Source organism: Lemur catta, chromosome 19 (genome assembly GCF_020740605.2).
Source record: "Lemur catta isolate mLemCat1 chromosome 19, mLemCat1.pri, whole genome shotgun sequence".
NCBI lineage: Eukaryota > Metazoa > Chordata > Mammalia > Primates > Lemuridae > Lemur > Lemur catta.
In genome coordinates, this window is record NC_059146.1 from 22,150,238 (window position 1) to 22,164,493 (window position 14,256).

At 42.4% G+C, this 14,256-nt stretch overlaps 1 protein-coding gene across 1 annotated transcript; it reads left to right on the top strand.

Moving 5' to 3' along the window:
• The first annotated feature begins 3,927 nt into the window (after positions 1-3,927).
• Positions 3,928-5,299, top strand: LOC123624543 (ret finger protein-like 4A). Its single transcript, XM_045532471.1, has 2 exons — positions 3,928-4,213; positions 4,719-5,299. The coding sequence occupies exons 1-2, from the start codon at positions 3,928-3,930 to the stop codon at positions 5,297-5,299; spliced, it is 867 nt and encodes a 288-aa protein (XP_045388427.1).
• The last annotated feature ends 8,957 nt before the right edge of the window (positions 5,300-14,256 follow it).

Below are 14,256 nucleotides of genomic sequence, written 5' to 3' on the forward strand. Positions count from 1 at the left end.
TTCTCCACACCTGAGGCCACCTGACCTTTCCAAACAGAACATAAACCCGGCTATGATTGGCTCAAAATAAATATATAGAAAACATGTTGGGGATCAACCTTCCACGAGCAAGTCCATGAAATTGCAAACAGGAGAATAGGTCCTCTCGAAATGGTAAGGACATTTTTAAAAGATTTGCAAAAGAAATTAAACACTAAAATAATGAAATATAAAATAAAGATTTTATATATGTATGTACATATATGTATATGTGTATATGTATACATGTGTCTACGTATATAAGAGATCGTTGTAGCTCCCAATCAGTGGACAAATACATTGTGAAAGGATTTGTAATAAAATGTGGGTCACGGCCGGGCGCAGTGGCTCACGCCTGTAATCCTAGCACTCTGGGAGGCCGAGGCGGTTGGATTGTTTGAGCTCAGGAGTTCGAGACCAGCCTGAGCAAGAGCTAGACCCCGTCTCTACTAAAAATAGAAAGAAATTATATGGACAGCTAAAACTATATATATAGAGAAAGCTGGGCATGGTGACACATGTCGGTAGTCCCAGCTACTGGGGAGGCTGAGGCAGTAGGATTGCTTCAGCCCAGGAGTTTGAGGTTGCTGTGAGCTAGGCTGACGCCACGGCACTCTAGCCCGGGCAACAGAGTGAGACTTTGTCTCAAAAAAAAATGTGGGTCACAATTTATAGGGTGTTTTTCAATTTCCCTTCATGACACAAAAGGAATTGAGAGCTGGGAATGTGCCTTCGCTTTGAACCTGAAATGGTAAGATTATCCAGTAACTCTGGCAAATGTTTACTGTGCATAGGATTAAATGGAAAACCATTTAATTTAACCATCCAAATGCAATCAAATCCCCTCCCACTCTAACTCCAATCTCCCAAGTTTGCATTCTCACTCCTCAAACCCTATTCACCTATGACTCATCCAGTCCCATTGGGAACATGTTTATACATTTTGTAAAAGCAGAAATGAATCTCATTTTATATATGCTGTGATGCGTGAGAAATAGAAAGATTATCACAATATCATTTATCTTTTATTTTCGATACCATAACAGAAAAAAAACCCAGGACTTTAATTGGCTTACTGGGCAAGTGTTTTGAGTTGTTTTTTTTTTTTTTTTTTTTTTTTTTTTTTTACCAAATTATCAATTAGAATAGTCTTATTTTGGGGAAAATACACTTGCAAAGAAATGAGTGCGGTCTAGTGAGCGTAATTTGAGCTACCACGTTGAATAGGTTGAACTGACTTCCTTGACCTAAATGTGAGATTTCACTGACGTTATCAGAAACCATTTCAAGGTAGCCCCATATATTGTAAAAGGAAAAATAATCTTATTATCTTATCCAATTTTTTAAAATTTCAATTAATCCCAATTCCAAGTCCTATCCTCAAGAGGCATAATATTCAACATTTAATGACAATATTTTGTCCATTTCCATATGAATTTTAAAAATCACACTCTCAAGACACAGTTATCTCCTGTTTTTGTCATGAGAGCCCTATCCAAGTGTAAAAACCTCACTTTTGCCAGAATTAAATCGCAATCTGATTGGATTAAGGAGGAGGGGCAGGATGTAAATCAGGTGGGTGGAGAGACCCTCTCCAATAAAAGCCCCTTGCAGGTCAGTTTGACTCCAGACTGAGCTGTCTCTGGAAGCAGCTGGAAGCCAGGAGAGAACCTAGTGAACGAGAGGTGAGTTCAGACTCGTGGAATTTATTTTTACTTCTCAAATTTCTATGAAGGGAAGATGTGAGAGAGTAAGGTCTGGCTGGCTAAGGGGGCAATTTCTTAATTGGGCAAAGATCGTCTGAGGCCAGCTCCGTGCCCCGCACACCGTATGCACCTGGGGACTCTGGCTCCTCGGCCCTGGCAGCATCAAGTAGAACTCAAATTTTCAATACCCAGGTTAGAGAAATGACAATCTTTGTTTTCTTGAAAAGAACCAGAACTTGGCAGATTTTTTGAGATGGTGAATAGAGTTTCCGCCACGGACCTCTCCAGCCTCTCAGTTCTGCTATAAGTTTTATTTTGTTCGGTTTTCCCGTGCTCCCCTTCTGCCAGGCCCTGGCAGCCGCCATTCTAGTTCCACTCTCTGCATCTGTGAGTCCAGAGTTTTAGATTCCACGTCAGTGAGATCACACAGTACTGATCTTGCTTTGCCTGAACTGCCTCACTTAGCATGATGCCCTCAAGGTTCATCCATGTTGTTGCAAATGGCAGGATTTCCTTCTTGTGTGTGCTGGAATTATATTTTATTGTGTGTGTGTATATATACATACATGAGAATGTCTTTATCCACTCCTCTGCCGACAGACACTTGCATTGCTTTCCCATTGTGGTTATTGTAAATACTGTTGCCATAAACTTGGTAGTGCAGGTATCTCTTTGACACGCTGATTTCATTTCCGTGGTATCAGAGAAGGATTGCTGGAGCACATGGTAATTTTAGTTTTAATTTTTTGAGCAACCTCTATACTGTTTCCTATACGGGTTGTACCAATTTACAATCCCATGAACAGTGTACAAAGGATTCCCGTTTCTATACACCCTGTCCAAACTTCCTATGTTGTCTTTTTGATAATAGCCAACCTAACGTAAGTGAGGTGGTATCTCATTGGGGTTTTAATGTGTTTATTACTGATAATAAGTGAACTTGCATACATTTTCAAGTACCTGTTGGGCAATTGTATGTGTTAAAAGAAATGACTGTTCAGGTTCTTTGTCTATTTTTAAATCAGAACACTATAGTTTTTTGCTATTGAGTTACATGTGTTCCTTATGTGTTTTGAATATTAACCTAATATGAGATATGTGGTTGACAAACTTTTTCTCTCATTCTGTATGTTTCCTTTTTATTTTGTTCCTGGTTTACTGTGCTATGCAGAAGCTTTTGAGTGTAATATAGTCCAACTTATTTACTTTTTCATTTGTGCTTGTAATTTTGGTGTGAAACCATGCTATACATTTTTTGCCACATCCACGTTGGACAGCTGGGGAAATGGAGGGTCTCCAGTGCCCCCCATTAGAATCATAATGTGACCCACATTTGTAGCAGCCACATGAAGTACAATGAAATCAGCACAATTAATTTTAACTCATAAATATAATCATTTCAACATGTAATCAGTTTTTATTTATTTTGTTTTATTTATTTATTTTTTTTGAGACAGAGTCTCACTCTCTTGCCCAGGCTAGAGTGCTGTGGCATCAGCCTAGCTCACAGCAACCTCAAACTCCTGGGCTCAAGCAATCCTTCTGCCTCAGCCTCCCGAGTAGCTGGGACTACAGGCATGCGCCACCATGCCCAGCTAATATTTTTTTCTATATAGTTTTAGTTGTCCAGCTAATTTCTTTCTATTTTTTAGTAGAGACGGGGTCTCGCTCTTGCTCAGGCTGATATCAAACTCCTGAGCTTAAACGATCCACCCGCCTTGGACTCCCAGAGTGCTAGGATTACAGGTGTGAGCTACCACACCCGGCCCTGTAATCAATTTTTAAAGGTTCTCATGGACAGAGTTTACATTTTTTTCCTCATTGTGTCTTCAAAATTGAATATGTATTTTATACTCACAGCACATCATAATTCAGATCATCCCCAATCCACGTGCTCATTAGCCACCTGTGGCTGGTGGATAGCGTATTAGACAGCTCAGGTATGGACCCTATAAAGCCAGTGCAGTGCAAAGATTTATGATGGCTCATGTCCTTCCCTCTAGCATCTCAGATATCAGAAGTTCGGGGCCTTGAGTCTTTTATATTTATAGTGGTGTCGTGTCTTCATTTCTTAGTAGCAGTGATTACAAAGAGTAGCAGCGATAGCTTTATGCAAGAAAGATGATGACAGTGTCCCGAGGACTGTTAGCTATTGAACACGTGCGAATTCTAACATCACGCACATTTTGTCCAGGCCGTGGCCATGGCCGAACACTTTAAAGAAGTAAGCACATGCTCTGTCTGCCTAACTTACCTGGAAAAACCCGTGCGCCTGAAATGTGGATACCTCTGCTGCCTCGGATGCATCAACTCCCTGCACAAGGAACCCCACGGGGAGGGTGTGCTGTGTCCATTATGCCCTGTGGTCTCTCAGAAGAGTGACATCAGAGCCATTCCCCAGCTGGGGGAGCTGGTTTCCAAGATCAAGAAACTAGAGCCCCAGCTGAGAAGTGTTCTACAGATGAACCCAAGGATGAGGAAGTTCCAAGGTAAGGAGTCTGTTCTACCTGCCCGAAACATGTGATGGGCGCTGGAACAAGCAGCTTTCAAACATTTGTCCATGAAATATGGCCATTAGCCGATGTCAGGCACCTAAAACTTTTACACTCCTAAAACCAACACCTCTGAGGATAGATTTCCACAGGATCTGTGTCAGCTTGTATAATAATTATGACAACAGTCTACACTCTTATCCTTCATGTATCTTCTGCCCTAAAGGGAAGAAAATTATTGATCAAGATATTTAATAACTTAAGTAAAAGGGAATTTCTACTATGAGTTAGGTAGACTTGTTCCAATTATATCCTTCCATTCCACGTATAAAATTTCACCTAACCAGGTGGCCAGGGAAATTTTCCCAGAAAGTTCTATTTGGGGAAGAAATGTAGACTAAAAGAAGTGAAAGTGAATGATATATCCAGGTTTTTGCAATAGAAGGGAAGAGGGGGGCTACAGGGCATGTCTTTGCTGAACTTCCAGTTTTTCTTTCCACAGTGGACGTGACTTTGGATGTGGACACAGCCAACAACCGTCTCATAATTTCTGACGACCTGAGGAATGTTCACTGTGGGCGTTTCAGGCAGAATAGGATAGGACGTGCTGAGAGATTCAACTGCGCATTGTGTGTCCTGGGCTTCTCTAGGTTCACTTCCGGCCGGCATTACTGGGAGGTGGACGTGGGCACAAGCATAGAGTGGGATGTGGGAGTTTGCAAAGAATCGGTGAATAGGCAAGGGGAAATCCTACTGTCTTCAGAACAGGGCTTCTGGACTGTGGGTTTGAGGAGAAGGCTGCTTTACACTGCCAGCACCGTGCCCTTGACCCCTCTCTGGGTGAGCTCCCGGTTACACCGAGTGGGGATTTTCCTGGATATGGATATGGGCACTGTGTCCTTCTGTGATGTCAGTGATGGGACCCATATCTTCACATTCACTAAAATTTCTATTGTGGAGCCACTGTGCCCATTTTTTTCTCCTGCAAATGCAACTCATTATAGTCAAGGGTACCTGAGTATCTGTCCTTTGATGGATCCCGGCATTGCCAGTCCTCAAATTCATCCTGGGCAAGGCAAATAACTCTGTGAACACAAACACACCTGTAGGAATTACCGTGTGTCCATAACCAGACCTAAAAACTTTTCTGCTCGGTATAAAAAGATAGCAAGAAAAAAATGGGCCATTTTATGAATCACGAATACAAATTAACTGTATACATTAGGGAAAGTTTGCCTTTCAGATATAAAATAGTGTCATGTTGTTTTCTTTGGAACAGAAATATAAACAAAACAGGTATTTTGAACTTTCACATCAATTTGCAAGTGTATTTCTATTTATTTTCTGGAAGATCAACTCGGTGTGTCGTGGAGCTTAAAAAATAAATAATTTGAATTTGACCAAAAAAACTAGTAGTTTTTCTAAATGTTGAGGCAACAAGACCTATGAAACAGGAAAAATATACGCCAGGGTGGCAGTCTGCCCTTGGTTCTTGGTGTTCTCCTGGTCGAAGAATGACCAGACACACCAAAAGTGTCAAGTTGAGACTATTATCCTGGTCCTCTGGCTCTCTGCTTGGAAAAATCACCAGCAGGGCCAGTGTGACAGAGTAACCTCAGGCAGGAAGCAGTTTCTCACCAGCAGCTCTTTGTTGTAGAACAAGTGGGTCTGTCTGCACGAGTGGAGCAAGACAGACCGACAGACCAACTCACTGACTGATCCACTCTCTGAATTCTCAGATCGTTTCCTTTTATTAGCCCAGTCTTGGGGCCAGCTCTCAGGAGGTGTGGGATGGTATCAAATAATCAACAGGTGTCCTCAATTCCATCTGCATATATGAGCTCCGTCTGTGAAAGCCCACGGGGGCAGGGGGTGAAGCACAATGCAGATAAAAGCTAATGGCATATTAATTACCCCTACGTCACTCTAGGTAATTTTCTAAATCCTATCATGCCTGGGCCTGGGGATTCCCAGATTGAGAAAGCATTCCCTCCTTCCCCAGGTGTAGCAGTTACTCAGGATAGGATTAAGGTGGGGAGACACCACAATGGAGTGCCCGCCCTTATCCTTCTTCCTAGGTGGAACACTTGGTTGAGAAAACACCAAATCCAGAAACCCTTGTCCGTAGAACAGCCAGAGATCCTAACTATCTACCTAACATATATATGCACGTATTCAGTTTTACCCGACAGCTGAAAAATACACATTCATTTCAAGCACACATTAAACTTTCACAGGAGTAGACATAGGTGGTTATAAGATGAACCACATTAGTCTAAAAATTGAAAAAATACACACCCTGTTCTTTAATCCTAACAGACTTAGATTAGAAATCAGTAACAGGAAGGAATCCATAAAATCTCCACATATATGAAAGTTAAGCAACCACTTATAAATAAAACATTAGTAATAGATCAAAGGTTAAATTACAAGGGAAACTATAAAGTATCTTCAGTTGCATGACAGTAGATGCAGCTAAAGCTTAGAGGGAAACTGATAGCTTTAAAAAACTTGTAATACGAGAAAATTACCCTAATCAATAATCTAAGCTTCCACTTTTTTTTTTTTTTGAGACAGGTGGATGAACGTCTGAAAGATGTAGGGGACACCTACAACTCAAAAATAGCAACAAAAACAACAACACACACACACACACACAAAACAACCAGATTAAAATATGGGCAAACGACTTGAATAAACATTTTTCCAAAGAAGGTATGCGGGTATTTACTAAGTGCGTGAAAAAATGCTCAACATCACTAAATTCTGATACATGCTATAACAATGATGGCTCTTTTTAGATACTATTTTTATTTGACAAATTTTAATTATCTATATTTACATAGTACAGTGTGATGTTTTGATATAGTACACAATGTGGAGTGACTGAGTTAAGCTAATTAATATATACATCACCTCATTTATCACTTCCATGGTAAAGTATTTGAAATTTACTGTCTTAGTTATTTTGAAATATACAATACATTATTATTGAATATAGTCACACTGCTGTGCAATTGATCTGAAGACTAACTTCTCCTGTCTATGCGAAACTTTGTATGCTTGGGCCAGCAACTCCCCATTCCCTCCTTCCTACACCCCTCAACTCCTGGTAACCATCATTTTATCTACCATCATTTCTTATCTATGTCTAAGAAATCAACATTTTTAGATTTTAGGGCATCCAGCCATGACTTGGTTCTGGACAAGAAAGACCCTGTCATTCCCCAGCCCTGGGGTTGAAATGTCTCAGTCCTGTCTGCTGCTGCCAGGACCACAGGCCAGAGTCCCTAAATGCACACACAAGGCCGGGTATGCAGTTGGCTCAGAGGTCACTTGCTAAATTAATACGTTACTCATTCCTTGGACCTTGTTCTCTCATGTTTGCCCTTGTCCAGCAATCTGAGAAGCAAACACTTCCATATGATTGCACTCACTTTTCCTCCCTCCACTAGGTTCTTCTGTGGCCGCCAGCAGCATCCAGACACAGTTGAGTTCTGCAGGGAGATCGTGGACAGGAGGTTTGTATGTGGAGGTGCCTCCTCCCTATTTCCTCACATTCTGCCTCTCCTATGAGTCAGTCATATTTTCACTAAAACTGTTCTTAAACATGAAATTTAAATGAGAGTGCTTGGTATCACCCCACTGTTGTATGAAGAAACATGAAAAGAATAATTATAAATTAAATAATTAAATACGACTTCATTCTGCTTATATGTCTGGAAACATCATAGAGTTTCTCCACAATTATCAAATTTATAAAAGGATAAACATAATATCATTTGGTAACAATGAAATGAATTCTTATAAGATACAAAGAATCAACATAAAATTATGAAGAAATATCATCTATTCACAAAAGTAACTATGAATAAAAAATACTCCAGGACCAACTTCTTTAATGTATTTCCAAACAACCCAATTAAAAGGAAGCAAGTTGGTTATGATGTCTCCATTTTAGTTTTCTTCATGTATCCCCAAACCCCACAGTAGGTTGGGGCTAGGAACAAAATGAAAATAAAGATATTTTAGGCCGGGCGCGGTGGCTCACGCCTGTAATCCTAGCTCTGGGAGGCCGAGGCGGGTGGATCGCTCAAGGTCAGGAGTTCGAGACCAGCCTGAGCAAGAGTGAGACCCCGTCTCTACTAAAAATAGAAAGAAATTATCTGGCCAACTAAAAATATATATACAAAAAAATTAGCCGGGCATGGTGGCTCATGCCTGTAGTCCCAGCTACTCGGGAGGCTGAGGCAGTAGGATCGCTTAAGCCCAGGAGTCTGAGGTTGCTGTGAGCTAGGCTGATGCCACGGCACTCACTCTAGCCCGGGCAACAAAGTGAGACTCTGTCTCAAAAAAAAAAAAAAAAAAAAAAAAAAAAAAAAAGATATTTTAAATAAATAAAACTAAGCAATTCACGTATAGAAAGCACGTACTCCAAAAAGCTACTGGAATTTCTTTGTCCTGGTGATAAAAACACCATGGGAGAGAGATTTACTGTAAAGAAGCATGAGCATCGAACCGTAGTCATGGCAGTCGTGCGGCTACATGTGAAATCTTTGTTTTCATTGCTATTTTCGTGGCAGCAAAAATAATAGCATGTAATGTGTGTTATAACATGTATAGAATTAATATATATAAAAACAATAGCATGCAGTTAGAGAGAGCATGTATGGATTTACACCATTTTAAGTTGTTACCTATTCTGCGTGGTGTTAGTTAGTTGTCCTAATTAGACATAATACTTAAGGAAACATTAATGGGATGGATACAGTAGCCACTAAAAATAGTTATACCTCATTAGCATCACATAAAAATAAATAATTGGTATATTATTTATTTATTTATTTTTATTTCAGCATATTATGGGGGTACAAAAGTTTAGGTTACGTATATTGCCCTTACCCCTGCCCGCCAGTCAGAGCTTCAAGTGTGTCCATCCCCTCGACAGTGTGCATCACACTCATTATGTATGTATACACCCATCCCCTCCGCCCCCAACATCTGCCTTGCACCTGGTTAATGTTATTCCTAAATGTACTCTTAGGTGATGATCAGTGAAACCAATTTGATGGTGAGTACATGTGGTGCTTATAATTGGTATATTAAAAATATCAGACTATCCCCAAAGAGTGTAAAAAGAAAATCGAAGTGGGAAAACATCCGACAGAGCAGACAGAAAATAAAGTCTCCAGCTTTGATTTTCAGGGGTAAAAAGTAAAAATCCAGACAAATCCGCAGAGGGCAGCTTCCTACAGCCTCTGTCACATTTCTTCATCCAGTGAAGCGACAGGATCTACCGCGGGTCAAACATAAGGAAAATCTGCAATGTTCCCAGAGACCAATCCATTGCACACCATTGTATCCAGCATAACAGTCAGCATTTTGGAAGAAATGCGAGTGAAAGGCAGATGCAAGATAATTGGAAAGGCACATTCACAGTGTTTCAGGTTTCCTATTTGCATTTGTGAGATAAAATCTCTATCTGCCCTGGCGTAAAATTTATCTGGACCCACATTGAACTAGGTACCAATGTGTGGCGGGTATCAGCTTTATCCACACTGAGGTAAATTTTGTGGAAACTCTCAAGTACTCTTGAAAAATGGCAGTTTCCTTTAGACAGCTCCACTGGCAGAGGAAAATAGTCACTTTTCTCAATAATGCCATGGATTTTTTTTTCAGCTCATAATTTCATCCATAGACTGTCACATCCCCCATGGGATGCCAGTGTCATGTTGACTTTCTAAGATCACAATGGATTTTGTGTGAAAATTGGTACTCAGTGAGTGGCTACTGAATAGCGTAATTGTGGCTATTATTATTTTTTGAGACAGAGTCTCGCTCTGTTGCCCGGGCTAGAGTGCCATGCCGTCAGCCTAGCTCACAGCAACCTCAAACTCCTGGGCTTAAGCGATCGTTCTGCCTCAGCCTCCTGAGTAGCTGGGACTACAGGCATGTGCCACCATGCCTGCTAATTTTTTTCTATATATATTTTTAGCTGTCCAAATCATTTCTTTCTATTTTTTTAGTAGAGACGAGGGTCTCGCTCTTGCTCGGGCTGGTCTCTAACTCCTGACCTTGAGCGATCCTCCCGCCTCGGCCTCCCGGAGCGCTAGGATTACAGGCATGAGCCACCGTGCCCGGCCAATTGTGGCTATTATTGAAACTATCTTATACATGTTTAGCATTTCAACTGCGGTTTTGGCAATTCAAGAGCAGAATCTGGGAGTTCTAGGAGCCCTAAGGATCAGCACAAAGGGGCAAACGGTGGGAAAACATGAAATCAAAACATCAGTAGTACGCATCAACCACACACGGGCATCTGCAACAGCAGTGATACACAAAGTAAAAATAGAGTTCAGCACGTAGAAGACAACAAAGGTGACCACCAGCATCAGGACAGTGTGGGTGGCTCTGGTCTCTGGGGGGCACCTGTCACGGTGGCTGGTGGTGTGCACATGCTGCAGTCTCAGGCGGTGTCTCTGTAGGAGATGCACCATGGAGCCACTGGTCCAAACCATGAGGCCAATAAACATGGCATCAGGAACTGACCGCAAGAAGACTATGCCTGAACGCTGATCTGAGAATTGGCAGAGCCAGTTGCCTTGGGTGTCAGTATCATTGAGTGTGTCCTGTGGACCAGTGGTTTGCATGGGTACATAGAGGTTCTTTAAGACACCAAGCATCCAGCAAGCACAACAAGAAGCAGTGACGGTCTTGGGGGCTCTTCCTCTGAACATCGACCTCTCCCTTGGCCTGGGGGTGACAGTGAAGAACTGATAGGTGCTCTGGACACAGGTGGAACACAAGGTGGTGCTGTGAGCCACCAGGAAGGTGGGACGGACAAGTTTACATACAAGACGGGGCAAGGGTTTCCCTGGGAGAAAAGCCACCACCATGTGAGGGATCCCTGTGGCAAGAAGGGCCAAGGAGTTGGCCACAGCCATGTGGATGAGAATCACGTGTGTGGGCCTCAGCCTGTGGCCAAGCCACATTGGGGAGACATTATGGAAGAACAGAGCGACATTGGCTAAAGTCCCGACCCCAATCTGGAAGAGAATGATGGTTTTCAGAGCCACTTCTCCAGTGGTTCTTAGGGCATTGCTCTGAAAAGACACAAAGAGAGCTTCAGGGCCCGGGAGCAGGCCGTGCCAGTGCTGGTACCGAGATTTCTCTCCACTATCCAACCTGGTATAGGGTGTCTGGGCCTTATTGTCTTCCCAGAAGGGAGACACTTCATAGTCCACAAGAGAAGCTGCACCTGGAGACATAGCTCTCACACCAATATACACCTCACAATTATACTTGTGTATTATTTTTACTTACTTTTATACTCTGACTTTCCACCAGAATGTAATATCCATTCGTTCAGGGGCCATCTCTGTGTTGTTACACACGGAAGTGACATAGTAAGTACTAAAGAAATTGGTGCTTTATAAATGATTATATGAAATGAAACAACAAAATGCACCATACGATCCTTAGAATTCACAAACTTCTTGATTGTTATAATAATGCATTAATGAAATAAAATGAAAAATCATATAAGAATTATAAAATTATCTACTTAATTAAAAAAAGGAATCAGTTGTCAACTTTTGAGACCTCTTAATATTATTTGTCAGAGGGATAAGATACAAGGTACCTTAGATAAGTCAACAGGCCTTTGAATTCATAGGTGATCTTCAAATGTTCTCAGTTGTTCTGTTCAGTAGAGAACAGATGCTTATTGTCCATAGTGTGCTAGTTGTTAATAGGTCCCAGATATTAAATTGTAATGCTGAGAAGTCAGATCTTGGAAGCTATTCATGAGTGGCCTCCAGTCATCCTCAGGCCACACAAAGATATAAATATCATGATATTTAGATCCATTGAACAATGGTTTTTAAAATTCTTTATTTTATTTTATTTTATTTTTTATTTTTTGAGACAGAGTCTCACTCTGTTGCCCAGGCTAGAGTGCCGTGGCATCAGCCTAGCTCACAGCAACCTCACAGCAAGCAATCCTCCTGCCTCAGCCTCCCAAGCAAGTAGCTGGGATTACAGGCATGCACCACCATGCCCAGCTAATTTTTTTCTATATATTTTTTAGTTGTCTGTCTAATTTCTTTCTATTATTTTAGTAGAGATGGGGTCTCGCTCTTGCTCAGTCTGGTCTCAAACTCCTGAGTTCAAACGATCCGCCTACCTTGGCCTCCCAGAGTGCTAGGATTACAGGCGTGAGCCACCAAGCCCGACCTCACAATGACAGTTTTCTGGTCACATGTGGTCACACATGACAAAGTTCCTTAGCATAAACAGAACCTCCCCTTGCAGTTACTATTTCTGTCTCATCTGTGTTACTCACCACAGTCATGGGGGTCGGGAACAACAACGCAATGGACAAAGTGGATGAATAGGTCAGTTGAATTTCAACAGTCACACAATTTTGATAGACTCAGAAATTAACTGAAGATCTTTTCATTATTATTATTATTTTTCACTCCCCTTGTTGCTCCATGTTCTGGAAAGACAGAGGGCTTTTAAACATGTATTTAGAAAGATTAAACATATGCAGGATACACACACACACACACACATACACACACACACAATATAGAACACATAGAACAATAACCCAGGAACCAGAAAATGTTTGGAGAAATCCTAGGATGACTGCATCGTACTGGAGAGGGATTTGAGAAGCAAAAATGTGTTATAGCCTCTGATTTTCTGTGTATTCCTTCTCTCTCTCTCTCTCTCTCTCTCTCTCTCTCTCTCTCTCTCCCACACACACACACACCCCATGTGTATGTTCCTGGATATTATTTTATGTTTTAAGATTTTAAAGTTCTAACCCCGCTCTGCACATCAATTTGTTTATCTGCGTCCACAGCCAATGCTAGTTTGCTGGTCTGGCGTGGGTGGGGAGCTCTTGGCTCTAGTAAGCCAGGGCATGGCTCAGTTTTTAAGGGGCTGCATGCTTCTTTTTCTCTTTGCCTGAGGCTTCAAGGAATAAGTATTTGCAGCAAACCTCCCCATTCTAGTGCAACCCTGAAACTCTCCCCAGCACTTCCCCACAATTCACCTGCCAAAGTCAGGGCATGGACGCCTGCTCAGGGTGAGGCAGGTCAGCACTTGTCCTAAACAAGCTACTGCTCGAGCTCAGCTCTGAGCTCCTCTCCTGTTGGAGACCCCTCCCCTCTGTCCTGTGTTTATCCCTGAGGTTGAACACGTGGAGACACTCACCGGGCTGGTCTGCGCTCCAGAGCTCTGTGCAGTGAAATGTCACCCAGGATTAGCCTGGGACACCCAAGTCTGTAGTTATAGGGACAGGGCTCCTGGACCTGACTCCCTACAGGGATCCCATTATCATGTCATCCGTAGCATCAGTGACATTGTCTGCTGGGAGACTGGGGCATCTCCAGTGAGGGGCTGATCTTATCCCCAACGCAAATCACCCTCAGCCACTTCTGGTGAGAGGGGTAAGTGTTGGCAATTAGTGAGAAGGTCCTAATGAGCCACCGAACAGAAGGCAGAGAAAGTTTTCTGTGTTCCCTGTGGGAGAAACTAACAGTTCAGAACCAATGTTGTTATCAGGGCAGAACAGACACTCTTAGGTGGTCAAGGGCTGTTTCAAACCCGGTGCTGTTTCACCCCCCAAAGTCATGCTACCCCCAGGTCCTTCCGCACTGAGCATCAGCCTATGCTCTGGAGTCTGGATCTTCCTGTGACTTGACCTCCCACGACTCTTGCCACACATGTCCCCACGTCTTTTCAGTGTGGAAGATACACGAGTTGGAGCCAGTGTTTCCCTCCTCAGAACCCTCAGGTCACCCTGGTGTCCACGTGGCTCTGCAGGGAGGTGACAGTTTGCTTCCCAGGACACCCAGGGAGCCCTGCTTCCTTGTGCCTCTCAGCGATGTCCAGACTGTCCCTGTTTCCTGGAGGATTGGTCCCAGCAATCCTGGACAAATGTAACTAGGAAAAAGCAACGATTAAGGAATCTAGAGATGTAACACTAGAGTTCTTTCACATTGCTAAGCAGGAGTGATGCCCTCCTC

Coding starts and splice junctions, on each gene's coding strand:
- LOC123624543 (XM_045532471.1), top strand. CDS start 3,928: ATGGCCGAACACTTTAAAGAAGTAAGCACATGCTCTGTCTGCCTAACT. Junction 4,214..4,718: donor AAGGATGAGGAAGTTCCAAG/GTAAGGAGTCTG, acceptor TTCTTTCCACAG/TGGACGTGACTTTGGATGTG.